The sequence below is a fragment of the Piliocolobus tephrosceles genome, chromosome 13, assembly GCF_002776525.5.
Source record: "Piliocolobus tephrosceles isolate RC106 chromosome 13, ASM277652v3, whole genome shotgun sequence".
Lineage (NCBI taxonomy): Eukaryota > Metazoa > Chordata > Mammalia > Primates > Cercopithecidae > Piliocolobus > Piliocolobus tephrosceles.
Window position 1 is genome coordinate 9,866,935 of NC_045446.1, and position 27,544 is coordinate 9,894,478.

General features: G+C 58.4%; 2 protein-coding genes across 3 annotated transcripts in view; one reads left to right on the top strand and one right to left on the bottom strand.

Annotated features, from left to right (window-relative positions):
- The window catches only part of BAD (BCL2 associated agonist of cell death), a 17,175-nt gene extending 8,032 nt beyond the window's left edge, over positions 1 to 9,143 (top strand). The window contains exons 3-4 of the mRNA XM_023186245.2: positions 7,579 to 7,769; positions 8,638 to 9,143. Of these exons, the coding sequence (XP_023042013.1) occupies positions 7,579 to 7,769; positions 8,638 to 8,763 (317 nt within the window). The 3' untranslated portion in view covers positions 8,764 to 9,143. The remainder of the gene's footprint in view (positions 1 to 7,578; positions 7,770 to 8,637) is intronic.
- Positions 9,144 to 9,536: 393 nt separating this feature from the next.
- On the bottom strand, positions 9,537 to 27,141 carry PLCB3 (phospholipase C beta 3). Of its 2 annotated transcripts, XM_023186241.1 has the most exons (32): positions 26,877 to 27,141; positions 24,289 to 24,366; positions 23,965 to 24,033; positions 23,738 to 23,878; positions 23,464 to 23,543; positions 23,327 to 23,380; positions 23,160 to 23,235; positions 22,955 to 23,055; positions 22,230 to 22,396; positions 22,008 to 22,154; positions 20,037 to 20,277; positions 19,788 to 19,872; positions 19,513 to 19,699; positions 18,661 to 18,866; positions 17,395 to 17,491; positions 17,227 to 17,311; positions 16,816 to 16,940; positions 16,334 to 16,488; positions 16,087 to 16,248; positions 15,299 to 15,398; positions 15,101 to 15,205; positions 14,788 to 14,879; positions 13,793 to 13,946; positions 13,669 to 13,704; positions 13,393 to 13,585; positions 12,855 to 13,008; positions 12,693 to 12,769; positions 12,491 to 12,580; positions 12,343 to 12,400; positions 11,617 to 11,703; positions 11,316 to 11,535; positions 9,537 to 10,429 (listed from the first exon to the last, which is right to left on the bottom strand). In XM_023186241.1, the coding sequence occupies exons 1-31, from the start codon at positions 26,973 to 26,975 to the stop codon at positions 11,332 to 11,334; spliced, it is 3,705 nt and encodes a 1,234-aa protein (XP_023042009.1). In that variant the 5' UTR covers positions 26,976 to 27,141; the 3' UTR covers positions 9,537 to 10,429; positions 11,316 to 11,331. The 2 variants fall into 2 exon arrangements, with proteins under 2 accessions (XP_023042009.1, XP_023042008.1); XM_023186240.1 differs by lacking the exon at positions 9,537 to 10,429 and having other exon boundaries at positions 10,974 to 11,535.
- Between the last annotated feature and the right edge of the window lie 403 nt (positions 27,142 to 27,544).

Genomic DNA, 27,544 nt, shown 5'->3' on the forward strand with positions numbered 1-27,544 from the left:
CAAAGAACTGGCCGGGCGCGGTGGCTCAAGCCTGTAATCCCAGCACTTTGGGAGGCCGAGACGGGCGGATCACGAGGTCAGGAGATCGAGACCCTCCTGGCTAACACGGTGAAACCCCGTCTCTACTAAAAATACAAAAAATTAGCCGGGCGAGGTGGTGGGCGCCTGTGGTCCCAGCCACTCGGGAGGCTGAGGCAGGAGAATGGCGTGAACCCAGGAGGCAGAGGTTGCGGTGAGCTGAGATCCGGCGACTGCTCTCTCGCCTCGGCGGGGCCACAAAAAAAAACCTCTTCACAAAAAAAAAAAAAAAAAAATCCAAAGAACTATATTTTGTAACATGTGAACATTCTATGAAATTCAAATTTCCAGGTCCCTAAAGAAAGTGTTAGTGGAACACAGCAAGGTGCAGTGTATTCATTTACACATTGATTATGGTCTCCTTTCAGCTCTGGCCACAAAACTGAGTGGTTGTCACAGAGACCACGTGGCCCACTGAACCCCCTTTATAGAAAACATTTCCAGCTAACAGGAAAAGGGAAAAGAAAGTGAACAAACATTTACCAGCCGGCCTTAGTAGCTCATGCCTGTAATCTCAGCACTTCGGGAGGCCGAGGCAGAAGGATCACTTGAGCTCAGGAATTCAAGACCAGCCTGGGCAAGATGGCAAGACCCTGTCTCTAAAAATGTTTTTAAATTAAAAAATTAGGCCGGGCGCAGTGGCTCAAGCCTGTAATCCCAGCACTTTGGGAGGCCGAGATGGGCGGATCACGAGGTCAGGAGATCGAGACGACCCTGGCTAACATGGTGAAACCCCGTCTCTACTAAAAAAAAAATACAAAAAACTAGCCGGGTGAGGTGGCGGGCGCCTGTAGTCCCAGCTACTCAGGAGGCTGAGGCAGGAGAATGGCGTAAACCCGGGAGGCGGAGCTTGCAGTGGGGGGGGAGGTGGGGCCACTGCACGCCAGCCGGGGTGACACAGTGAGACTCCGTCTCAAAAAAAAAAAAAAAAAAAATTAGCTGGGCATAGTGGTGCCTGTAGTCCAAGCTACTCAGGAGGCTGAGCTGGGAAGATTAATTGAGTTTAGGATTTTGAGGCTGCAGTGAGCTGATAATCGTGCCACTGCACTCCAGACTGGGTGACAGAGACCCTGTCACTGTTTTTTAAAAAGAAAAAGGAAACATTTGCCAACTTTAGAGTGCTTTCTGATTTTATCAGCTCTGAGCAAGGTTGGGGATTGTTCTCTGCAGGCCTGAAGGGGCTTCTGTCCTGGAAGGGCTAATGTCAAGGCCGAAGCCTGCAGGTGCCAGAGGCTGACAGGCTGCAAGTGTCTGCCCAGGGTGGGGTGGCAGCACTGGCCACCGTGACGTCAGCCTCCCCCGGCAGCAGATTGTGTGTGGTTGGTATGTGGTTGGGGCAGGATCCAAACCCAGCCCTGCCTGATGGCAGAGCCTCACTGCTCCAAACGGTCTAGAACACCACTGTTTTAATTAAGTGTGCAATTCAGCGTGCAAGAGTGTTGTAATTAAGTGTGCCCCTGTTTCCTCATCTGTAAAACAGGGAGAGCTTGGTATTCTCCTTCTTAGGAATCTGAGGACTCTGAAAATCCCAGTGCAAGGATGCTCGCGGAAGCATCAGCAGGGATGTCTGCCTCAGCCACTGACTCAGAAGCCCAACACGCAGAGAATGTAAAGCTGGAGGTGCGATGCTGGGGCCTGGGGCACTTCTAGCCACAGACACCATCCCCACTGCCACACCTCAGCCCCGGGCCCGGCCCGGCTCTAGACGGATGGCAAGAGTGGGCAGGCCTGGGCACCCACCCACGCTCGTACCCAAGGAGAAGCCACACCCCCTTCCTACCCCAGAGAAGGGAGAGGCTGGCCCAGGCCCTGCCCCAGCCCTCCCCTTCCCCCAGGGAATTCACAGGGTTTTTTTCCCGTAAATAGGACACTTTTTAAAAATTCAATTTAGGGCTGGGCATGGTGGCTCACGCCTGTAATCCCAGCACTTTGGGGGGCCGAGGCACATGAATCGCCTGAGGTCAGGAGTTCAAGACCAGACCCACCAACATGGTGAAACCCCATCTCTACTAAAAATACAAAAATTACCCAGGCATGGTGGCAGGCGCCTGTAATCCCAGCTACTCAGGAGGCTGAGGCAGGAGAATCATTTGAACCCAGTGAGCAGAGGTTGCAGTGAGCCAAGATCACATCACTGCACTCTAGCCTGGGTGACAAAGCAAGACTCCCTCTAAAGAAAAAATACATACATATATATATACACACACACACATACACACACACAAAAAAATATATACACACATATATATACACACACAAATATATATATATATTTGTACTTACATATATATAATTCAGTTTACACAAATGGGTGTCATCTTGATAACAACTGGCTTGGCATTGCTAAGTCCACGAATTTGGTGAGAAACTCCCACCCCATAGGACAGGCTCCTGGCAGAACTGGTGCTAGCAGAACACCCCAGGGAGCCTCCCCCAGCCTAGGCCTCCAAGGCAGCCCACGGTACAGCTGGGAGGAGCCTGGGGCATGACAGCTAAGCACACAGCCCCTGAAGCCACATTGGTTGGGTTGGGATCCCAGCTCTGCTACCTACTAGCTCTGTGACCGTGGGCAAGTTACTTACGCTCTCTGCCTTAGTTTCTTCCTCTGTAAAATGGCAACCATGAGGAACCTCCCTGATAGGGTGTGGCGAGGATCAAATGAATGAATACACAGGGAGGGCTTCCGACCATCCACCATACCTGGCCAGTGTCTTCTGCTTGTTCTGATCCCTGGGCAAGGGGTGGTGCCCAGGCCAAGTGCCTGGGTGCAAGTCACTCACCTTCCACCTGTGGAGCCTTGTGTCCGGCAAGCGCAGTGGTCCTGTGGCCCCACTCAAGAGCTAGTGGAGGAGAACAGCTGCTGTTTCCTGCGTATTTAGGTGGCTAAGCAGGCTGTCCCAGTCACATGGCCTCAGGCAAGTTCCTAACCTCTGCCTCTGTTTCCTCATCTATACAACAGGGAGAGCTGGGTATTCCCCTCACTGGGACTCTCAGAGGCCTCAGGCTGTGAGGGGCAGGTAGGGGGCTCTCCTGCTCTCATTTGTTGTCACGGTGGTCCTGGCAGATAGGGAACTGCCTCCATTTCACAGAAGACACTGGGGCCCCAAAGGGTTGGAGAATGGGCCAAGGTCAGAGCAGGAATTTGACCAGGGCCCAGCCCACGTAGCTGACCCCTGCTCCACATCCACCATCCCACAGAACTGGAAATTACTCTGCAGACAGGCCGTTCCGTCAGTGTCCCTTCTGTTCCTGGCTCTCCTGCCCCTATCCAAAATCCTTCAGCCTTCCAAAGTGCTGAGATTACAGGCATGAGCCGCCACATCCAGCTCTCATCTGTCATCTCTACTCCTGACCTAGTATGCCTCTCCCTACTGCCACCTCACTCCTCGAGGGTCTTAAGGAATCCCCACCTGACCTGGGGGCAGCTCCGGGCTTTGGCAATGCTCAGAATGGCCAGGCACTCCGGTCACACCTTATCTTACCCTAGGCCTTTCCGGATTCCAGCCTCTTGTTCCTTTCCTTGCTTTTTTTGTTGTTGTTGTTGACACAAAGTCTCACTGTGACTCCCAGGCTGGAATGCAATGGCGAGATCTCAGCTCACTGCAACCTCTGCCTCCCAGGTTCAAGCGATTCTTGTGCCTCAACCTCCCTAGTAGCTGGGAATACAGGCCCACGCCACCATGCCTGGCTAGTTTCTGTTTTTCTTTTTTTTTTTTTTTTGAGACAGAGTCTTGCTCTGCCACCCAGGCTAGAGTGCAGTGGTACAGTCTTGGCTCACTGCAACCTCTGCCTCCCAGGTTCAAGTGATTCTCCTGCCTCAGCCTCCTAAGTAGCTGGGATTACAGGCTTGCGCCACCATACTCGGCTTATTTTTGTATTTTTAATAGAGACGGGGTGCACCATGTTGGTCAGGCTGGTCTTGAACTCCTGACCTCGTGATCCACCTGCCTCAGGGTCCCAAAGTGCTGGGATTACAGGCGTAAGCCACCACACCCGGCCTTTTTTTTTTTTGTATTTTTAGTAGAGATGGGATTTTGCCATGTTGGTCAGGCTGATCTCGAATTCCTGGCCTCAAGTGATCCACCTGTCTCAGCCTCCCAAAGTGTTGGGATTACTGGCGTGAGCCACTGCACCCACTTGCTTGCTTTCTTTTTCTTTTTCTTTTTCTTTTTTTTTTTGGCGACGGAGTTTTGCTTTTGTTGCCCATGCTGGAGTGCAGTGGCTCGATCTCAGATCACTGCAAGCTCCGCCGCCCGGGTTCACGCCATTCTCCTGCCTCAGCCTCCTGAGTAGCTGGGACTACAGGCGCCAGCCACCATGCCCGGCTAATTTTTTGTATTTTTAGTAGAGACGGGGTTTCACCGTGGTCTCGATCTCCTGACCTTGTGATCCGCCCTCCTCGGCCTCCCAAAGTGCTGGGATTACAGGCGTGAGCCACCGCGCCCGGCCATTTGTTTGTTTTTTGGTTTTTGTTTTTGAGACGGAGTTTCACTCTTGTTGCCCAGGCTGGAGTGCAATGGCACGATCTCGGCTCACCGCAACCTCCACCTCCCAGGTTCAAGCGATTCTCCTGCCTCAGCCTCCCTAGTAGCTGGGATTATAGTCATGTGCCACCACGTCCAGCTAATTTTGTATTTTTAGTAAAGACAGGGTTTTTCCATGTTGGTTAGGCTGGTCTCAAACTCCCGACCTCAGGTGATCCGCCCACCTTGGCCTCCCAAAGTGCTGGGATTACAGGCGTGAACCACCGCACCCAGCCAATTTTTTTGTATTTTTAGTAGAGATGGGGTTTCGCCGTGTTAGCTAGGATGGTCTTGATCTCCTGACCTTGTGATCCACCCGCCTCAGCCTCCCAAAGTGCTGGGATTAAAGGCGTGAGCCACTGCGCCCGGCCACCTACCTGCTTTCTTAGTCACGTGTCTCATTTATGTGTCCTAGCTGGGACCCCTGGAGGCCCTGCACTGGCCCACAGGCCCTGCATCAGGTCCTCTGAGGGGAGAAGAGACATTCTGATGGTTATCCCCCGCTTTCAGTTCCTGGCCTGTAATTTACCATCTCCAAAGAGCCTCCCTGACAGACATACTTTTCCATAAACACCAAGTATGTTTCCTACCTGCCTCTATTTTTTTTTTTTTTTTTAGACGGGTGCAGTGGCGTGATCTCAGCTCACTGTAACCTCTGCTGCCCAGGTTCAAGCGATTCTCCTGCCTCAGCCTCCTGAGTAGCTGGGATTACAGGCACCTGCCACCCCGCCTGGCTAATTTTTTTGTATCTTTAGTAGAGATGGGGTTTTACCATCTTGGTCAGGCTGGTCTTGAACTCCTGACCTCGTGATCCCTCCACCTCGGTCTCCCAGTGTTGGGATTACAGGCGTAAGCCGCCGCGCCCAGCCCCCCACCTGCTTCTCACTCTGTCATTGTGCTCTGAGTGTTTGCTCCGGGGAGTGGTTCCAAGTCTTTATCAGTCTGGGTAGAAGAGTGGAGTTGGCAGCAGTCGGGAGATCGCATGGAGCACAGTTCAAACAGACCATAGTAGGCGGGCCTCTGAATAATAACCCATAGTGTATTTGCAGCCTACAAAGCACTTTCTTTTTTCTTTTATCACTATAATAATTATTATTATTATTAGAGACAGAGTCTCACTCTGCCGCCCAGGCTGGAGCGCAGTGGCACAATCTCGGCTCACTGCAACCTCCACTCGCTGGGTTCAAGCGATTCTCCTGCTTCAGCCTCCTGTGGAGCTGGAACTACAGGTGTGAACCACCACACCTAACTAATTTTTGTATTTTTAGTAGAGACAGGGTTTCACCAGAGTTTGAGGCCAGGATGGTCTCGAACTCCTGACCTCAGGTGATCCACTCACCTTGGCCTCCCAAAGTGCTGGGATTACTGGCATGAGCCACCGCCCATCTGGCCTTCTTTTATTATTATTATTTTTTATTTATTTATTTTTTTGAGACAGAGTCTCGCTCTGTCGCCCAGGCTGGAGTGCAGTGGCGCTATCTCCGTTAACTGCAAGCTCCACCTCCTGGGTTCACACCATTCTCCTGCCTCAGCCTCCTGCAGAGCTGGGACTACAGGCACGCACCACTACGCTCGGCTAATTTTTTTTTGTATTTTTAGTAGAGATGGGGTTTCACCATGTTAGCCAGGGTGGTTTCGATCTGACCTTGTGATCCACCCACCTCGACCTCCCAAAGTGCTGGGATTACAGGCATGAGCCACCGCGCCTGGCCTATAATTTTTTTAAATTAGTAGAGATGGGGTTTTGCGATGTTGCCTAGGCCTGTCTCAAACTCCTGAACTCAAGCAATTTGCCTGCCTCGGCCTCCCAAAGTGCTGGGATTACAGGCGTGAGGAATCACACCCAGCCACAAAGCACTTTCACATTTTTTTATTTTATGTGACCTTTACACAGTCACTGGGAGTCAGGGCTAGGATTATCCCCTCATAAAGGTGAGGACATAGGCTCAGAGAGTCAAAGGCTGAATAGACAAGGGGAGACACAGAGCTCCACTGATAATCACTGGACTCTGGATTCCACCAAGCCTTTGGAACCTTCCAGCCTCAGGCCTCCACAGCTTCACAGAAACTGGGCAAGTCTCACCTCTCTAAGCTTCTGTCTTCTCACCTAAGCACGTTTAGTACTCACCTCCCAGGGTGGTTAGGAGGATAATGAGGGAATGTCTTGGCCTACACGTAAGTGCACCATCAATGGTACCTAAAAAGGTCAACAGTTCCAGACACTGTCTCCAAAGAAGGCTCTGGGGGGGATGCAGACATGTAGCGGACAGGTTCTTGTTCTCCAGGGGCTTTGCAGGTCCCTTGCAGAGGAGGCGTTCAATCCTGCCAGCCGTGGCAGGACACTTTCCTATCCAAGGGTTTGGCTTCCTCTGATGTAGAATAGACACTATGAAATAGCTACCAACCCAGGGCTTGCCAGGAGGCCCCATGAAGGTCTTGCACTAATGATATGTCTGTCTGTTTTTTTTTCTTTTGAGACGGATTCTTACTCTGTCACCCAGGCTGGAGTGCAGTGGCACGATCTCAGCTCACTGCAATCTCTGCCTCCCGGGTTCAAGCGAATCTCCTGCCTCAGCCTCACAAGTAGCTGGGACTACAGGCATGCGCCACTATGCCCAGCTAACTTTTGTGTTTTGAGTAGAGACGGGGTTTCACCATGTTGGACAGGATGGTCTCGATCCCCTGTCCTCATGATGTAACTAGTATTTCTTATGCCCTTATTTTGTGCCCGGCACAGGGCCCTACCCATTATTGGCACTCAGTAAGGATTCGTGGGATTAATGAAAAGTTAACCTGAACCTTCACCAAACGCCCCAGAGCTTCCCTCGAAGGGACTGGGGCTCCGAGAGGTGAACTGTGATGCGCCCCTGGAAGACCTACGAGTGGGCCTGCAGAGCTGATGGGGAGGGTTCAGGCAGGGCCGAGGACTTAGAGGAGCTGAGATTAACGTCGCCCCCTACCCACTGACCCTCTGCAGGCGCTGGGGCTGTGGAGACCCGAAGTCGCCACAGCTCCTACCCCGCGGGGACGGAGGAGGACGAAGGGATGGAGGAGGAGCCCAGCCCCTTTCGGGGCCGCTCGCGCTCCGCGCCCCCTAACCTCTGGGCAGCACAGCGATATGGCCGCGAGCTCCGGAGGATGAGTGACGAGTTTGTGGACTCCTTTAAGGTGAGCGCCGGTCCCCAGCGTGCCAGGACCTGCAGTCCCAGGCCGCCCCGCGCCGTTCTGTCCCTTCCTTGTCCCAGGGCACGTCCGGATCTGGAGTCCCACGATCCCTCCCCAACGCCGTCCTGTCCCTTCCTAGCTCCATAGCATTCTGGGATTTGTAGTCACAAGACCTCCCCCTAACCCCACCCCACCTCCCCACCCCCGCTCTTCCCTTCCGAGTCCCAGGACATCCCCCGCCTGGTGGTTGGATGTGGAGGGGTGTGTCGGGGGGCGGGGTGTGTGTGTGTGTGTGTGTGTGTGTGTGTGTCAGGGCATGCTGGGACCTGTAGTCTAGCTCCCATTCCAGGCCAAAGCTCTTGGATTCCCCGAATTCTTGGAAGACTAGGCATGCTGGTATTTGTGCTCCTTGCTGGCACCTGTGCGCTCTGTCGCCCAGGCTGGAGTGCAGTGGTGCGATCACGCCTCATCGCAGCCTGGAACTCCTGGCCTCAAAGGATCCTCCCGCCTCAACCTCCCAAAGTGCTGGGATTACAGGCGCTCACCACCACTCCCGGCCTTTTGATTCTCGAATTGCGGTCCCATTTCTGGGTGCTAGGTCTCCAGCTCTGGCCTTTCCATTTAGGGCCCTAGGCATCCTCTCTTCCCGTCCCCGGCACGGAGTTCCTGGGATCTAACCAGTTCCCATTCCTGGGGGCCCATGTGTCCTCCCGAGCGTCCCTGACCACCTGGCGTGGAGCCTCCTGGGAGTTGTGGCCTTCATTATCTCCCCCCGATCTCACTTAGAGGAAGGCTCACGGAAGTGGAGAGCCTGGCACCAGCTGCCATGGTAATCTAACTCATGTAACCCTTTTCTCCCCCAACCCGGAAGGGACTTCCTCGCCCGAAGAGCGCGGGCACAGCGACGCAGATGCGGCAAAGCTCCAGCTGGACGCGAGTCTTCCAGTCCTGGTGGGATCGGAACTTGGGCAGGGGAAGCTCCGCCCCCTCCCAGTGACCTTCGCTCCACGCCCCGAAACTCCACCCGCTCTTACGGTCCTGGTCGGCCATCTTGGACATGGGCGGAAGTGCTTCCTCAGGCCTTATGCAAAAAGAGGATCCGTGCTGCCTCTTTCGGTGGGAGGGCCGACCCAGATTCCCTTCCGGTGCATGTGAAGCCACGGAAGGCTCGGTCCCATCGGAAGTTTTGGGTTTTCCGCCCATAGCCGCTGGAAGTGGCTCGTGGCCCCGCCCTCCGGCCCAGGGCTACCCCCCAAGTGCCTGCGCCAAGTCGTGAACCAGGCTTAACCGTTGTGTCACCCGGACCCGAGTCCCCGCGATGTCCCGCGGGCCGCGCTCACTACTAAATGTTAATAAAGCCCGCGTCTGTGCCGCCGAGGCTTTTCTGTGCGTCGACTGGGGCTCCGCAGGCCGGGGTAGTGCTCTCACGGATACTTTCAAAAGAGGCCGCTGTCTTACGAGGGATATAGGCTTTGCCTGACATCCGCGACAGAGACGGAAAGGGTCGCGGCGGCTCGCGGGACAGGGCTGTGAGGCCCAGGTCCAAGTCCCCAGCACGCGCACTGGGACCGCAGCGCTGCCGGCCGCCGGATCTCGCGCTTTGTAAACCGTGCCGCGGCCCCCCAGGGAGGGTCACTCGCTCCTATTTGGGTCAGCCCTTGCCAGCAGCTGCTGTATGGCCGGCCCGGGGGCCTGGCCGACCGCGCGGGGCGGGAGGGAGCGGCGGAGCCAGGCTGGCAGCAGCCCGGTCGCTGGAAACCGAGGCTTCACGCGGAGACCCGGACAGAGCGGGGGCTCCGTACCAGAAAGATTTATTGGCGCCCCCTGTAATCCGAGCCGATGCTTCGTGCGGGGCACAGAGATCCGTTGCGCGACGGCCCTGCTTGCGGAAGCTCCCGAGGGCCCGAAGTCGGCAGGGCAGTCAGTCAGAGGGCTTCAGGGAGGCGGCGGCTAGAGCTGCTATCTGAAGGTGAGGGTGAGGGTTATCCCTCCCGGCGCAGGGAGGAGTGGACCCATGGAAGGACAGGGGAGCAGTAGAGGCCAGGCTTCTGAGGGGCTGGAATGTTACACCCGGGAGTTAGCAATTTAGCTGGTGTCCCTCAGTGGACAGCAGCTAGAGTCAGGAAGATGGGAGTTGGCTGCGGAGGAGCCTGGATACGGAATACACTGGAGTGAGCAGAACTAGGGGATAGGGGAGGGCCCCACAGCAGAAGTGAGGAAGTCTGTGGCCACTGCATTGACCCTGAGGGAGGAGGGCCCTGCTCCGGAGCCTGTTTCCCTGGCCTCCCCACCCCATCTGTTTGCCTGAGGCTGCAGCAAAAACAAAGCAAAGAAGATACTCGATTGGCAGGAGATAAACCCAGATAAGAGGCCTCCTTCCCCTGGAGGAGGGATGCAGGCGGGCAGCCTAGGAAGAGCCAGGAAGCTGGGAGAGGCCTTGAAGAGGTGCCAAGCCGACCCTGCTGCAAGCCCAGCCCCGCCCTCGAGCCCGCACTGTGGGCTCTCCACCACTTTTCGCTGGTCTCGAGGCAAGGGACAGGTCCAGGCTGGCTGAAGACAGTCCACCACGGAGGGTCCAGGCCCGCCCTGCCTCCAGGTCAGGACATCTTGATTTAGCTGTGGCCTGGCACACGAGAGATGGCTCCGGGCCTCAGTCTCCTCATCTGTAAAATAGGCATAACATCTCCCTCACAGGGATGAGGGGATGCTGGGTGGCCCAGCCCCTGCGTGTCTGTGACTGTCCACTTCCCTTCCCCCAGGGTCACAGGCAGGCCTACTGCCCACCTATCTCTGAAGACCCGGGTCCCCTGGTGTTGGGCAGGTTCTGAGCTGCCCTGCTCCACCCTGGCTGATCCATCACCCGATAGAGTCAACTGCCTGTCGGGGGCCCAGAGCAGCCCGGGCGGAAGATGCTAGGCGTTTGGGTCATATCAGGCCACAGGAAGGGGGGCAGGGAAGGCTTCCTGAAGCAGAGGCCTGAGCCTCAGCGAAGACAGAACAGGGAGAGCCTCGGAGAGATGAAAGTCGTGGGGATGGGGGAACAGGAACAGGGAAGCTCACAGAACGCGGCAGGGCAGGCTCAGGTTCAACCCAGCAGTCCTTGGCTGGAGGCGAGCCCTCAACCCCACCAAATGCCCAAAGCCCATTTTACAGATGAGGAAACGTAGGCCCAGAGTCCTCTCACCCCAAATCACACTGCACACAGGGTCCCTGAAATCCACTTTTATTCATGTAAAAAAAATCCCCAAAGAATAGAGAAAAAATGTGACACCTACTTCCTGAAGCTCCAGCAGCTCTCCCAGGGAAGGGAGGAGACACTGCTGCCTCGAGGGTGTGGGCGTCACGGGGAGCAAAGCCCTGACCAGGGCCCTAACCTAAGACTGAGGGCAGGAAGGAGGGGCCCCAGGAGGATGAAGGGAGTTAGCGCAGGTACTTGCCCCAGGTTTAAAAAAATTAAATTTCTAGATAAAAAGTTAAAAAAAAAAAAAAAAGCATTAGTGTCATTGCCTCCTGCCCTCCACCCAGCGCCCACCCTGGCCCTCTGGCCACCTCTTGCTCAGCCAGTTCAGAGCTGTGTGTTCTCCTCCTGGCTCTCCGAGTCAGCGCCCGACAGGTGCCCGCTGCTCCCAGGTGCGTGACCGTTGCTGGCACAGGCCACCAGAAGCCCATCCCCCAGCCCCTCCGGCATCTCGCCCAGCAGGCTCCTGCGGATCTCCTGGGGGAGCCTCGCCCGCTGCTCCTGACGCTCCTGGTCCAGCTGGGCCTGCAGCTGTGGGAGGAGGACGGGCATCACAGGCGAGGCCTGGCTGCCTTGCACCCCATCTGCCCGCCTGTTCGCCCATGGCCTCACCTTGGACCCCTCTTCTGCCAGCTGTTGCAGGACCTGCTGCTGCCCAGCCACAAGACGGTCATGCCGCTGCTTCTGGGCCTCCTCCAGCTATAGGGGTGGGCAAGGGCTCAGCTGAGGGGCCCTGAGGGGCTAGGGCCTTGAGGCTCTGGCTGGGTATAGAAGTCAGGTGGGCGAGGCCAGGCGCAGTGGCTCACACCTGTAATCCCAGCACTTTGGGAGGCCGAGGTGGGCAGATCACCTGAGGTCAGGAGTTCCAGACCAGCCTGGCCAACATGGTGAAACCCCATCTCTACTAAAAATACAAAAATTAGCCAGGCGTGGTGGCGGATGCCTGTAATCCCAGCTACTTGGGAGGCTGAGGCAAGAGAACTGCTTGAACCCAAGAGGCAGAGGTTGCAGTGAGCCAAGATCGCACCACCGCACTCCAGCCTGGGTGACAGAGCGAGACTCTGTCTCAAAGAAAAATAAAAAAAGAAGTCAGGTGGGTGAAGGCTCCCAGGGTGATGTATCAGGGTTGTGAAAGGACCAGGCCCAAGGATACCAAAGCCAGGGGCACTGGTGCAGACAGTTGGCTTTGGGTATGATGCGGGTACCCTGGGGCTGTTGGGCATTCGAGAAAGGCTCTAGAAGAACCTTGAGGGCAACGTGGCACCAGGCCAGGCACGGAGACAGGTGTCTGAGTGAAGGAAGGGACGTGGGGTAGGGTGGCCCAGGAGCCCGACTCACCCGACGGATGGAGTTGACTGACTCAGTGATGTGCCGACGGTTAATCTCCGTCAGTTCCCTGCACAGGAGCAATGCAGGCTGGCTCGGGGCCCAGGCACCCGCCCTGCCTCCCCAGTACCCAGATGGCCCCTGGCCCCGGTGCCCTTACGCCTCCTTCTTATGCTTGTCCCTCATCTTGGCCTCCGAGATGCTGTTATGGCGCTTTCTGTCCAGGATCTTCTGCAGTTCCTTCTTCTCCCTTGAGAAGTCGGCAGGGGAAAAGGAGGGGTCAGCGGCAGAAGCACAGACTCTGCCTTCCTTCTGGTATTAGAAGTCCCCAGCCCTTCCCATAGACCATCCTGGGCCTTCACCTCTCGTTCATCTCCTTCAGCCTCTTGATCTGAGTTGTGTTTGCATCAAGGACGACCTCCTTGAGCCGCTGCAGAGCCTATGGACACAGGGAGCTGACAGGTGACGCCGGGTTGATGACCAATCTATCCAGGAGGCTTTCCCCGGCCACTGCAGGCCCCTACCTGTCTCAGGTGCTCCAGCCTCCGCTGGGTCTCTGCGTCCACCTGGGCCTCCCGCAGCTCCAGCAGGCTCTGCACCTGTCTGTTCTGGAACTCCTGATACCGCTTTGCCCCGTCCTCCCCCTCCTTCGTGTCCTCCACATCAGCAGCCCTGCCTCTGCGAGGAGAACCCCTCTGGGTGATGCTTGGGTCCGTCACATGAACTGGGATTGGGAGGGTGTTGGGGGGAGCACATCCCAGCAACCGATGGCAGACACCACCCCATGGGGCCAGGTGTGTTATGCAAACCAGGAGGCCTGTTAGCTCCACACAAGTGATGGGAGCCTGTTTGGGCAACATGCTCCTCATGGGCTTCAAAAGAGATGTCACTCCCTGGGGGCCACGGAGGTGCCTGGCGTGGAGAGCCTCCCCCGTCCTTGCACCCGAACCCTCCTCCCTGGGGGTCAAGGAGCGGCTCTTGCCATCTCTCCATGCCCACCGACCCCCATGTTCACTTCAGTGCACCCAGCACACATAGCACACAGGCGGCCCAGACACTCACAGGGCACCTGGCCGCAGCCGGCACCTGCCCTCAGCCTGTGCCTGAGCCAGGCCATCCAGCAGGCGGCGGGTGAGGGTGACTGCCTTCCGCTGATGCTTCTTGCGCAGCTCCAGCAGGTCTCGCTCTTGCCGGCTCTGGAGCTTGACCAGAGCCTTGTGACCTCGGAGCTCATCCAGCGGGGTGGGGGCCACCTCTGGGAGTGGCAGAGGAAAGGTAGGCGGGGGGTGGGGGAAACTGCAAGGCAGCCCCCCCGCCTCCGGGTACCCCGCCCCCTACCTGAGAGGATGCTGGCGATGAGATCGTCGCGCTGCCCTAGGGAGCAGAGGCCCTGTGAGGAGCTGAAGGACGGGGTGGTGGGGCACCTCCCCGCAGCCCACCCCTGACCCAAGCTGCTCCTTACCTGGGCTGCTGAGGGAGGTGCTGGTAGGGGAGGTGGTGGGGCCGGGGGGCCGGCCGGGGGAGGCATCCAGTGGGCTAGGGGTGGGGTTTGGGGACAGCTGAGACCCCAGCTGCTGAGACTGGGTGTCCTGGCACATCTCTTGGCCAGCCTGAGCCTGCAGGGAGAAAGGAGAATGCTCTTTCCAGAAATGCTGTTCCCTCCAGACCCTCCTGTCCCCTACCACCTCCCAGGGCCCCTAGCACCCCTGTCAGCTTCCCTTAGTCCAAGCCACTGCTGGGCTGCTCTGTAACAGGAGGCTGTCTGCATGAAAAGAGCTATCAATCAAGCCTTTCTAAACCCCTTTTCCACATGGGCTGTGGGGAAGATAACATAATGCCAGCCCACTGCAAGCACTCAGGAACACCCAGATTGTTCTGGAAAGGCCTGGCCCAGCCCCAAGCCTGCTCTCCTCCCTGCCTGTGTCCCCCAGCCTTGCCTACAGTCGCTCATTTTCCATGCTGCTCAGCTCCTGATTAAATCAACAGAGGACTCCACCAACCGCAGAGTGGGTACCAGCCTCTCCGCTAACAGCTCCGGGCAGCCCTAATTGCAGTCCTCTCTCCCCGCCTGCCTGCCACAGGCCCCGGGGGGACTGGGTCTGGAAGCACAGGTGAACCTCCGAGCCTGACCCCTCCCCACGGAAGCCACTGCCCTCCTCATGGCTCCCAGGACACCACACATGAACAGCTTCTGTGGCTTCGCACTGCCCTGACAAAGTGAGTGGGACCCCTGTGCCCCCACTCTGAGCCTGTATGGAGCTGGAGGAATTCCAACCCAGGTCTGACCTGAAGGCATCCTGAATGCAAATGGGTGGTTTTCATCTCCTCAAAATCCCAGGGCTGCCAAGCCTATTGCACTAGAGAGACCAGAAGCGTCCTCCTCACGTGGCCACAGCAGTCATGTCCAGCGGCCCCCTGGGTCACAGTGAGCCTGAGCCCTGCCCTGCCCCGGCTCACCTCACTCTCCCCAATGAGGGCGGCCAGCTGCGGGGCCTCCTGGTCCATCAGGCTGACGTGCTTAATGGGGTTGATCAGGGCCTCTGCGTAGTCTGCGGGGAGGCAGAAGGCCAGGGTCTCAGAGACAGAGCCCCCAGGCCACCCTCACCCGCCAGCTCTGGTCACAATGAGGAATTCCAGAGCTCGTCCTTGGATCTGTGGATCTGTTCCCCACTCAGTCGGGGCCATCCAGCTCGGCAACTCCCAGGCCCTGGGGATGGCCCTTGTCCCTCACACTCCCTGGCCAGGCCGGCCCAGCCCACCCCCAGCTCACCCTGGTGGTCATCAGGAATGTAGTCCGAGGCTTCAGTGTAGATGAGCAGGGCCGGAAGGCACAGCGGCTGGTTGGCCTCGTTCCGCAGGCAGACGTAGTGGTACCCTGGGTGGGCAGGAAGGCAAGGTTGGGTTGCTGGGCCAGGCGGGGGCCCTACCCACTGCCCGCTGTGCTTCCCAGAGCCCACCAAGGCCTCACCAGAGCGGATGGCAGAGACAGGCAGGATCCGGTGCCCTACAAATTTACCCCCCTCCTCAAAGGCTGCGATGCGAAGTTTAGCCAGCGTAGGCAGCACCACCTGTGGGCCAGACTGGAGCTGAGCCACGGGGCTGACCCTGAGCCACCTTGGCTACCAAGCCACAGCTAACCACAGCCATCAAAGCCTAACAGAGCAGACTTTCAGACAAGCTGGCCTACTGACCATCAGTCACCATTGCCACTAAGCTGATGGCTGGCCCCAACTCCATGGCCTGGCCTAATGGATGACTATAGCCATCAGGACCCTGAGGCAAGATGACAGGCAGCCAGGCCCCTTCAGGTCCCCCACAGACAGTTCTGGTCATCGCCAGTTTAGAAACGGGAGTGAGCCATGAGCAGGAAACCAAGAACGCATGCGCCTAGGTTGGGAGCAGAGGCCGCGTCCATGCAGGGCCGTGCAGGGTGCGGAAGAGCGGATATGAGCTTGGGGTTGTGAACTCAGCTCCTGCCTCGGAGACGGGGCAGGCTGCGTTCACTCCTCGCAGGAGACACAAGACCTCTAGCTGATACCCCCAACCCCATCTCACCTTCTCACCCTGGTGTCTTACCCTGAGGAGGGCAGGGAGCCTGACGCTCAGACAGGCAGGTCCTGGGGGACCCATGGTGCCCCCCACTTTCTGATCCCCAGTCGCCAACAGTGTACTTGGTTTTTGTTCTCCCACCTGAGAACCGGGGCGGTCTGTGCTGGATCTGCCCTGTGCCTGAGCAGGTGCGGGGGCCAGGCTCACCCTGGGGAAGTCGAAGGGCTCCTCATCCCACACGGGGTTGAACGAGTTCCCCTGAGAGGTCCGGGTGCGGTACTTGTACCGCATGTCAACAGGGAGGCCAAACATGTCCACCTCCACGTAGATGCCCACCTTCCTGTCGGATAGGAACTGCCCCGAGATCACCTGGGGGGTGGGCCAAGGAAGGTGAGGCAGATGCTGAGCGTCCTGCCCCCAGGACATCCCTGGCCTGAGCACCCCCAGGCCCCACCTTGACCCGCAAGGTATTGGCCACGATGCCATCCACGATGACCTCAGTCAAAGGGTCGAAGGATTTGTCAGGCCGCCGCATGAACTCCGGCTTGAGCAGGTACCCGCTGCGCCCGTTGTACTCAAAAACGCCTGCGTTGAGCTGCATCGCCAGATCTGGGGTGCCATGGGCCAGTTGAGCGGGGCCAGGGATCAGGCAGGACGGTGCCATGTAGGGGACGGGAGACCATCAGGTCAGATGGCATCCAAGGTCCAGGGCCAGGGGTGGGCTCAAATGGCATCAGGGTCCGGATCCAGGACAGATCAGACAGGGGAGGGGTCTGGCATCAGCCAAGGGCAGAGGCGGGTGAGTCAGGGGCTGGGTTCCCCTGGGATCTGGGATTAGACAGGGTCAGAGGTCTGTTCAGGCAAGACCAGCAGGATCATGGGTCAGAAGTCAGTAAGACTGAGGGTCGGGATCAAGATGGGGGGGCCAGGGCTCACCGAGAGTCTGGAAGTTGAGCGCAACAAGCTGGCACCCTACGTTCCAGAAGCACCCTGGCATGTAGTTGGAGGAGTCCACGCGGGTGCCCCTGGGGTAGATGCGGCTGAGCTGCTGCTTGTTGTATCTGAGGTTGGTGGTCAGGGGCCACACAGGTGCCAAGGCCCACCACATCAGCCTTCACCTCCAGCCTCAGCCAGGTGCTCCTGTGACCCCCACACCCGGCCTCCATTTCTCAGCCTAGCCATGCCCCCTGAGACTGCCTGGACCTGCCCGAGCCACAGGCCAGGGTGCAGGAGAGCCGCCGGAGGGCCAGCACCCTGTGCAGGTGGCACACGTGGGGACAGAACACCGCAGCTGGCCTGCAAGCGCCCCACTCTGGCCTGCCCGCCCACAGCACCTTCAAAGGATACTCCACAAACTCCATTGCGCTCTTGTTCAGCTGCTCCGTGGCCTTGGTCTCCACGAAGGACGACATCTCGAAGCATCTGTTCCTCTCTTGGGGTGAGCCAAGAGATGGCATCAGACCTGGCAGGGCTGAGCTGGGCAAGCTCCCATGGCTGCCACCCACCCCTACTCACTTCGAGCAGCCTCAAAGGACTTGAACTTGACAGGCTCGATGTAGTTGACAAGCGTGGACATCTCCTCAGTGGCATTCACCTCGCTGCTGGCCGTGCCCTGTGGGCCCCAACCCAGGGTCAGCAGTGCCACTCCCGCCACAGCTGGCCATTCCCTCACTGCCCCCATGAAGGAGGTGCCGACCCTCTTCCCACCACTATCCACGCACTGCTGGTGGTGCCAACAATCTTCTTCCCGGGGTCTCACTGATGCGCCCTGGACACCACCCGGCTCAAGCAATTTTCCTGCCTCAGCCTCCCAAGTAGCTGGGTTTACAGGCGCCTGCCACCTTGCCCGGCTAATTTATGTATTTTTAGTAGAGATGGGGTTTCACCATGTTGGCCAGGCTGGTCTTGAACCTCTCGACCTCAGGTGACTCGCCAACCTCAGCCTCCCAAAGTGCTGGGATTACAGGTGTGAGCCATCTCGCCCAGCACATATAGTTGTTGCAATTATCATTACTTTTACTGAATCATTTAGGAGTAAATTACAGACATCATGACCCTTTACCCATAAATACTTCAGCATATATGGACATTCTCTTATATAACTCCAATACAATAATTAAATTCAGGAAACAAAACATTGACATATTATCTAATATGTAGTTCATCTTTAAATTTCACTAATTGCCCCAGTAATTGTCTTTATAGCAATGTCTTTTTTTTTTTTTTTTTTTTTTTGAGACAGAGTGTCCTTTCGTAGCCCAGGCTACAAAATCATAGCAATGGCGCGATCTCAGCTCACTGCAAGCTCCACCTCCCAGGTTCAAGGGATTCTCGTACCTCAGCCTGCCGAGTAGCTGGGATTACAGGTGTGAGCCCATGGCTCAGACTGATTTTTTGTATACCACTCCTCATAGCTACTCAATGCCCCCCATGACAATGCTCCCCGCTCCTGCACCCCCGGCCCTGCCCTAGGACCTTTGCACATGCTGTCCCCCTTCCTGAGCTCTGCCAGCCCCACCTCCCTGCCCAGGGCTGCCCTCTGCCAGTTCTGTGCCCTAACTCGCACCTCCCAGGCCACATCACCAGGAGAACTGTATGCTTGTTTCCATTCCTGATGACTGAAGACCCCTCCTCTACCTTCACTCACACCCACACTGAGCCCCAGGAGGCGGGGTGATGTCGGTCTTGCTGGTCAGACCCTCAGACCCCAGTGGCGGTAATAAACTGCCTGGGAGGTAAATAGATGCTACCTCCCCGACCTGCCCGCCCTCTGGGCCTGACCTCATCTGTGGTCGGCTTTTTGGGGTCTGTCTGCTCCTCCTCTTCCTCATCTTCCTCCTCATCCTCACGGTCAGCAGGTCCAAGAGCATAGGGGCCCCGGTTCAGGCCCTCCTCCCCCAGAGACTTCTGAGGCTCTAGGCTGGGCTTCTCAAGCCCCCCCTCCTCCCCGTTGCTCAGGCCTGGGCAGCTGTCAGAGCTGGGCGACCCTGCAGAGGACAGGGCCACAAGGTCAGGGGTCAGGACCACATAGCTGCTTAGGAAGCCTGGAGGGGTTTCTCCCAGTATGTACAGATGACTCAGTGGGGAATTCAAGGGTATTCTCAGAGAAGTGTGGCTTGGGGAGAAGTCAAGAGGTCAGGGGTCAGAGAGTATTAAACCCAGTAGTGGTTGAGAGGGATCATAGGTCAAAGGTAAAGGTCTGGGGTGATATTCAGCAGGGAGGCAGATAGGGTGGTTCCGTAGGGTGAGAAGTCAGGAAGTAGGGTACCACAGCCTTAATAGCGGGGTAAAAGATGACACAGAGGGGTTACAGGTCACGGGTAAGCCAGAGCCATGTCTAAGGAGGGGGCATAGTGAGGTGAATCGTCAGGGGTAAGAGGTCAGAGGTCAGCTGAAATGATAACTAACTGGGCAGGTGGACTCAATGCAGCTTGGTGAGGCATGCACCTGAGGTCAGGGGTCAGAGGCCCCACACCAGCCGACAGGTGGTGAGGAGAGAGGCCAGTTGTGGGAACAGGTGCACAGCGAGGCGGGAGGATGGGCTGGGGGTCTGGGATGAAGTGTCCCGGCGCCGAGAGCATGAGGCCAGAGGCTGGGGTCAGGTCAGGGTGGCGGGCCAGGCTGGGGCCCTACCAAGCTGCGGGGAGGAGGGCTCAGTGGCAGCGGAGCTCTCGCTCAGGGCTGAATTGCTCTGCTCCAGCGGCCGCTTGCGCCCGGCGCTGTCTGGGCCACCTGTGCTGGGTCTGTGCCGCTTCTTGTTCTTCACCAGGATACGGCCCATCAGGTCCTGGGGGCTGGGCAGGGGAACACCTGGGGCCAGCTGGGCAGGCATGGACGAGTCAGGGCCCTGGACCAGGTCCGTAGCACCCTGGCCCGCATACCCCCACCCTCGCTCTGAGCCCCCGTACCGGGTACTTGTCCAGAGGATCGATGAGTAGTGCATCTCCAAAGATGGAGCGGCAGTACTCAGCCATCTTTGCCTGCTGCTTTGCCCTGCGGAGCCGAGGTCAGAGGTCAGAGGTCCCTAGGGGAAGCTGGGGTCTACAGGACAGGTCAGTGGCGGTTCACAGGGTTGGAGGTCCCTGAGCAGTCCAACAGCGCTGAGGCGGGAGGGCTGTCCCTGGGTCCATGGGGTTTCATGCCAGGGGCTCACTCACGAGTCCACATGGTTCTCGAAGGAGAGGATGACCGGGTAGGGCGAGGTCTTGAAGGCAGTCTCGGCAATGGCCTCCAGCACGTCGCGCAGAGGCACCTCCGTGGTCATGGTGAAGCCATGGGTGATGAAGGGTTCCTCCTCGGGCGGCCGTCCTTTCCACACATCCAGCTCCACACAGCGGCAGCCCCACAGCAGCACCTGGCGGTACATCTCCACCGACGAGGTCCCGGCCAGCTGCCCAGCTGGGGGCAAGGCTCGGTCACCAAGGCCGCCCACCAGCCCAGCTCCTCACCATCCTGGCCCCACCTGGAACCAGGCCATGCTGGATTTGCAGAGGGCTCTCCATCTCTCAGATAGATACCCACCACCTAACCATCCCACCAGCGTGAGCTGAGGGAGTCATCCCTGAGGCTCACTGTAGCTCCTCAGTCAACAATCGCCCCCTCTCCTCCCTCCCTCCACCCATCTCAGCCCTGGCACAGCTCACACCACTTCCTGTGTGGAAGACTCCAGGCCTCCCTGCCTCCAATCCAATCTCTCTTTTTTTTTTTTGAGACCAAATCTCACTCTGTCGCCCAGGCTGGAGTGCGGTGGCACGACCTCGGCTCACTGCAACCTCCGCCTCCCTGGTTCAAGCGAATCTCCTGCCTTAGCCTCCCGAGTAGCTGGGATTACAGGCGCCCACCACTATGCCTCACTAATTTTGGTATTTTTAGTAGAGACAGGGTTTCACCACGTTGGCCAGGCTGGTCTCAAACTCCTGACCTCAGGTGATCCACACACCTCAGCCTCTCAAAGTGCTGGGATTACAGGCGTGAGTCACTGCACCTGGCCTGAATCCAATCTCTATAGAGTACCTGGCATCATCCTTCTAAGAACATATCATATCAGGTCACATCACCTCTCCTGCTTCACCCTCCAAAAAGCCTGTTCCTCCTACTCAGGATGAATCCAAGTACCTCTGGGCCCCTGGGCTTAGCCCTGCCTTGCTCCCCCTCTCTTAACGGCACCTATCCCCAGCACTCTGCACCCTGCCCCCTCCAGCTTCCTTTCTGCTTTTTTTAAAAATTATTATTTATTTAATTTTTTTTTGAGAAAGGGTCTCACTCTGTCACCCAGGCTGGAGTGCAGTGGTGCCATCACAGCTTACTCCTGCCTCAACTTTCCCAGAACCAAGGGATACTCCCACCTCAGCCTCCCAAGCAGCTGGGACCACAGGCATGCACCACAATACCCAGCTAATTTTTAAAAAATTATTTGTAGAGATGGGGTCATGCTATGTTGCCAAGGCTGGTCTCAAAACCTGGGCTCAAGTGATCTACCTGCCTTAGCTTCCCAAAGTTCTGGGATTACAGGCATGAGTCACCACACCCAACCCCCTTCCAGCCTCTTAAAAGCACCCTGCAGGCCAGGCGTCGTGGCTCATGCCTGTAATCCCAGCGCTTTGGGAGGCCAAGGCAGGCAGATCACCTGAGGTTGAGAGTTTGACAGCAGCCTGATCAACATGGAGAAACCCGTCTCTACTAAAAATACAAAATGAGCCCGGCATGGTGGCGCATGTCTGTAATCCCAGCTACTTGGGAGGCTGAGGCAGGAGAATCACTTGAACTTGGGAGGCAAAGGTTGCGGTGAGCCGAGATCGTGCCATTGCACTCCAGCCTGGGCAACAAGAGCGAAACTCCGTCTCAAAACAAAAAAAATGCACCCTGCAGTCTCTCCTGCTGCAGGCCCTAACACAAGCCATTCCAGTCCTTCCCTGGTAAAGCCACCATGAGGCACACTCCCGCAGAGAGGCCCCCCTGCTCAGGGCCGCTGCCTGTTCCCTGCCTGCATCCTCAGCACTGGCCAATGAATGAGCAAATGGGCCAAAAGGACCGTGCCCCAGGAGGAGTGGGGCAATGCAAGGGTTACAGGGCAGAGGTCATGGGTTACAGGGCAGAGGTCATGGGCCCCACCCTTGCTCCCCGCTCACCAGTGAGATAGGTGTTATGCGAAGAGTTGATGAAGTAGGCACTCAGCGGCTGGGTCATGTCGGCGCTCAGATCCAGGGCTTCCAGGGGCAGGATGCCATTCTCCTCGCCTCCCAGGTAGCGGCTAAAGCCCTCCATGGACATCTGGTCTGGGGTGGGAGGGGATCAGCAGGGTCAGCTGGGGCCCCACCTGCCCCCACCCACCTGCACCCTGGCCAGCTCACCTCGCTCCAGAAACTGCTGGTTGGGCTCATACTTTTCGATGAGCAGTCGGGCCTGGGAGGGCCCCAGCGGCGGGTACAGCACTTCGTTGAGTCTCCGGTCGCGTTGCTTCTGGTTGACGAAGTCCATGAACTGCTCCAGTGTCAGGTATGGCTTGCCCTTGGCGCCTCTGGAGGGGGCAGGAAACCGGGTGAGGATGGAGCCTTGCAGGGCTCCCATCCCCTCACCAAGCCCTTGCCCTGGGCAAAGGAGTCAGAAGGCCTGCCCCTGGGTCTGGCACCCAGTGAGTGGGACTCTGGGTGAGTCATGGCCAACCTCTGGGCCTCAGTTTCCCCCTTCACTCTCCTGACCACTCAGGACTGTCAAGGCAGCAGACTAGTGGGCACTGGCAATGGCCAGGGCTGAGGAGCTACCAAGTGGTCAGCCCACCACTCCTTGCTTCCAGACCTCACAACACACCTGAGCCTTGGACCCCATTGCAGAGTGCGCTGATTAAACCAACCCTGGTACAGGGTTAGCCCAGAGCTACCTGTAACTGAGGGGCAGAAATAGCCGCTCTGAGCACAGGCACATCATCGACAGGTTCTTCCCGGGCACCACCCCCCCACCGGCGCTCCAGGACCCGGCCCACCAGTTTCTCCTCTCCCCATTGAGCTAGCTAGAGGCGCGCTAAGCAGAAGCCAAACACAGAGCATAGGGGCTGGGAGGCAGGCTGGGCCCTGCTCACATCTCCAGCAGGATCCTGTCGATGTCCGGCCGCAGACACAGCTTGTTCAGGAACCGCTCAAAGATTTCCAAGGAAAACTCATCAGGCCGGATGAACTCACTCTGGAGGTCGAGGAGTGTGGGGTGAGAGGCCAGGGGCAGCCAGCCCTGGAAGGGTGGGTGCCCACCATGACACCCCACCCCGCCCCTGCCCCCACCCCACATACCCGGTTGAAATTGAGGCCACAGGATTCCAGCGCAGTCTCCACCCGCTTCTTGTCTGCCGAGAACATCTTCAGGATGCTGATGCGGGCAGGAGGGGTTCAGGGTCAGTGGAAGACAAAGGCTACCAAGGTCAGGGCAGGAGGAAGGTGCTGGGGGAAGGGATGCTCACTTCTTGACGGGGATCCGACCATCCTGGTTCACCTGCAGCTTCAGCTTTGTGTATCTGGGGAGGCAGGTGAAGAGGTCACACCCTGAAAACGGCCATGTGAACCCCCCGGCTCCCCCCTCAGGTGGCCTGGGGCTCACGCTTTGCGCAGGAAGGTGTTCCGGGAGGCATTCTGAGCCAGGATGTTCATAGCCAGTTTGAACAGCTCCTCGGACCAGACCTGGGGGGCCAGTATACACGGGGAGGCGGTGAATGGGGGACAGAGGGGCTGCCCAGCCATAACCCAGGTCCACAACTATCCCTGGTACACAGAAGGTCACAGAGCAGCCTAGAACACAGCAGGTGTTCAGTAAGTGACGGCTAACTCACAGAATAAGACAGTGACTCCCCGCTTGTCCCCTGGTGCCAGCCCACCTTGGCTGTGTCATCCTGCACGGCCATGAAGTTCAAGAACACTGTGTTCACCGGGTCTGGCCCAGACACCACCGTCATCAGCTTCTCCTCCAGCCGGGCGTCAGGACCCCCAAAGCCCAGAACTTCCCGGATCTTGGGGTCCTGAGTAGGTGACAGCGAAGGGTGAGGAGGGGCTCCCAGGCCTCACAGCCTCGCTGTGGTCTTCACTCCCCGGTCCCATCACTCACCTTGGGCAGGCGGGCATACCGGCCTGTCCGTGTGTCCCTGATGGAACTGATGTCCAGCGTGTCCACCTCCTGGGGGGAACCAGATGCCGGGCTGGGTATGAGAGGCTGTAGGGTGACAGCCAGGAGCCTCCAAGCTCCCTACCCAGGCCAGGGAGTGGCCAGCCCCTGGCTATAGCCCCAGCCTCAGCTCCTGCCCTGAGCACTTCCTGTCTGGGCAGCAGTGGGACAGGTCAGCCTGCAGCGGGGCCCCTCCCCCACGGGCAGGGCAGGGGTCTGGGACAGGGGCCCTTGGCCTGAGCGAGCTGCACCAGCGCCCCCCCTCACCATGTTGGGGCCTGTCCAGTACACGAAGAAGCCACTGGGGTCCACACGCAGGGTCACCAGGTTCCAACTGGAGGTCTCCTGGGGTCAGCACAGGGCAGCAGGGGTCAGGGAATGAGGCCTGTGGTGCAGGCCTGGCCCTGGGGGTTCTCCCATCATGCACCCCAGAGTTCCTGCCCATGAGCTAAGACGAAACCTCATCCAGTCCACAGGTCCTGTGTGGCTTCCTGTGGCCCTCAGAATAAAGCCAAGGTCCTAGGTGTGACATTCAGTGTCACACCTGGAAGGGCTCCCCAGCCCCCATCCTGGGCTCCGTTTCCCCAGAAGTGCTGAGAGCTCTGTGACGGTGACAGCCCCCCTAATTCACCCCACTACGGAATGTTTAAGGCATGAAAGTGAGAAGTCTGACTCCCACTGCCCTTCTGCGTCCCTTGGGATACTACGATGACCCCCTGGTCTGCCTCAAAGTCCATTTTTCACCTTACCGCATCTGCCGGGGTCCTCACAGCCTCAAAGCTCATCCCCATCTTACAGAAGAACAGTCCCCCTAGAAGGGGACTCGCCCTACTCTCAGGACAGGGCAGTGAGCTCTTCCTCCCTCAAACAGCCCTGCAGCTGGCAGGGGGCAGGGAAGTGCATGCCAGCACCATTTTCTGAGAAGGGCCCAGTCCCTGGCAAACTCCCAGGGCCACCCCGTGTGACTCAGGACCAGCAGCCAGAGGGGCTGTTCTCCAGGGCTTAGACTCAGCCAGGGCCAGAGTGACCAAGTGGCTACAGGTAGAACTCTCCCATTCCAGGCTCTTCCAGCCAGAAAAGGACCCCACCTCATGTTGGGCACCACCCCTAAACAGCTGCTCAGTGTCTGGTGGACAATACTGTCATCATCAATACATCTCATATACACACGTCACCCCTACTGCACACCAGGTACAGTTCTATGCACCTAGCACCTTCGAGCACACGAAGGCCTCCTAACCAGCCTAAGAGACGTGCTGTTGTCACTCCCATTTTACAGATGAGGACAGTTAGTTACAGGCACACTTCGTAGCCTGCCCGAGGTCATCGGAGCCAGGACTTGCTTGCAGGCAGTGTGGTTGCAGTGTCCTGTGACCTGGGAAGCAGGGAGCGGAGACTCCCAGCTCCTGGCCTCAGCCACACCCCATTGTGGGGCCTGGGATAAGTCTCTGCTTTCCAGACCTCAGTTTCCTTTTCTGGAGAATGGGGATTGCAGCAGCCCCACCCATGGCAGGCTTTGCTTACAAAGTATCGGTGTTCATCTGGGAACAGAAGGGACAGAAGGCCCCAAAACTTTGGGGATGCATAGGCCTCCCCACTTCAGTGCGCTGACACCCAGCCCCCAGCCCCTCTACCTTGGGTCTGAGGCCCCCCATTGGTGTGCGGAGGAGGGAGGAGAGTCTATGGGTACTGCCCCTAGGGTTTCCCCCCTACCTCTCCCCAGAGGTCTGGCTCTCAAAGGCAGCCCAGGCCCCCTGCTCTCCTGCCCCAAGCCTCTGTCAGCACCCCCACCCCACCCCCAGGGCCCTCTCCCTGTTCCCACTTCCTTATTTGGGTTTATCACAGTGGAAGGAAAAGAAGAAACTTTTCCCTTCAGGCCAGCCTGGGGGGAGGGGTCTCCCCCGGCCTCTGGGGCACCCAGGCACCCCTCCTCACACACCTGCCGCTTCGGGCCACGCCCCCATCTCCTCCCCCCAGCTCCCACGCCTACCCCGGGGCCCCACCCAGCCGGAAAAGAGCCCAGAGTCTTCCAGCCCCGTGCCTGACTGGGAAGGAGCCGCGAGGAAGCTCAGGCCGGCCGGGTGGAGGCCCTGGGGAAGGAGAGGCCCAGGGGGCAGAAGAGGGGACCCAGGATGGGGATGGGCAGCCGAAGGTGGGGACACGGGCATTTGGGAAGCACCAGGGGCAGGACAGGGAAAGGGGGGCCAGGATGTATTGGGGTTCAAGATCCCAAGCCTAAGGAGTGGGGAGTAAAGTTCCCAGGGGTGGAGGAACTTGGGGGGCAAAGTCTCCCCTAGGGGGTGACTGGGTGCTCCCACCTGAGCAGGGAGCTGAACTGGGATTCAGAAACAGGGCGAAGGGGTGCCAACCAGAATAGGGGGAAAAATGATGAATGGACGAGGACTGTTCAGGCAGGGCACCGGAGAGAGTAGGGACGCCCTGGCACACACCCAGAATGAGGATGCCCCAAGCCAGCCTGGAGGTCAGGGTCCTGCAGGCGGGGAGTCTAGTGCTGAGCAGAGGTCTGGGGACAAGGCCAGGATCGGGGAAACAGAATTAGTCTGGCAGGGTGTGGTGGGAAGGGCGAATGAAAACGGGGGAACGGGATTTATTGGGGTTCAAAGTCTCTGTGCCAAGGAGTGGAGCCCAATTTTCCAGAGCTGAGAGACTGGGAGTTGGGGGGACAAGGTCTTCATTATGGAGACGATCGGGGACTTAAGTTTCCGGGGCGCCGCCAGGCTGGGATGAGGGTGGCGCCACGGGCAGGCGAAGCTGGGGTAGGGGTCCCCAGCGACTGGTCGAGCTTGACAGAAAGAGTCCCGGGATCTGGGCGGAGCAGGGGCCCGCGCACTTACCTCGTCCCATTCGATGAACTTACTCCCGCGCCGCAGGGTCTCCACCACGGTGGGCGGCTCCAGCTGCAGCGCGTGGACGCCGGGCTGGGCGCCCGCCATGGCCGGGCCAGGGGCGGGTCGGGGACCCACGGAGCCCTGACGGGGACTGACGGCGCCGCTGCTCCCACCGCCTGGCCCGCTTCGGCCCCGCGGCGTCAGTACCCGCCCGCCCGCCAGTCTGTCCCGGACCGACCAGAGACTCGGCGGGGCCCGGGCGGGGCGGGGCCGGGGCGGGGCCTCCCTGGCCCCGCCCCCTCCCACCGCGTCGGACCCGCCCGCCCCGCGTCGGCTCCCCCTGGCGGCCGGGGCGGCGACTGCAGCCGGAGCAGGGATTGGGGCAGGGGCACGCGAATCGGTCGGGGGCTTTGCTGCCGGGCTCAGCAGGACCTGATTCTTCAGGCCTATGGTGGAAGGAGGGTGCTGGGGGCCGAAGTGGCTGTTGGGGAGCAGCTGGAGGGACTGGGTGTAGAGGGCGCTGCTTAAGGCGGTCCGGGATCAGCCCACTGAGGTTTCTGAGCGACGGGGGCTGCAATACCAGAGGAGGGCTGGACTTGGGCCGGGGGTCGCCGCAGAGCCCTGTCGCCCACCCTCTTCTGCAGCACTTAGCTGAATGCAGGAAAAGCTTCCCC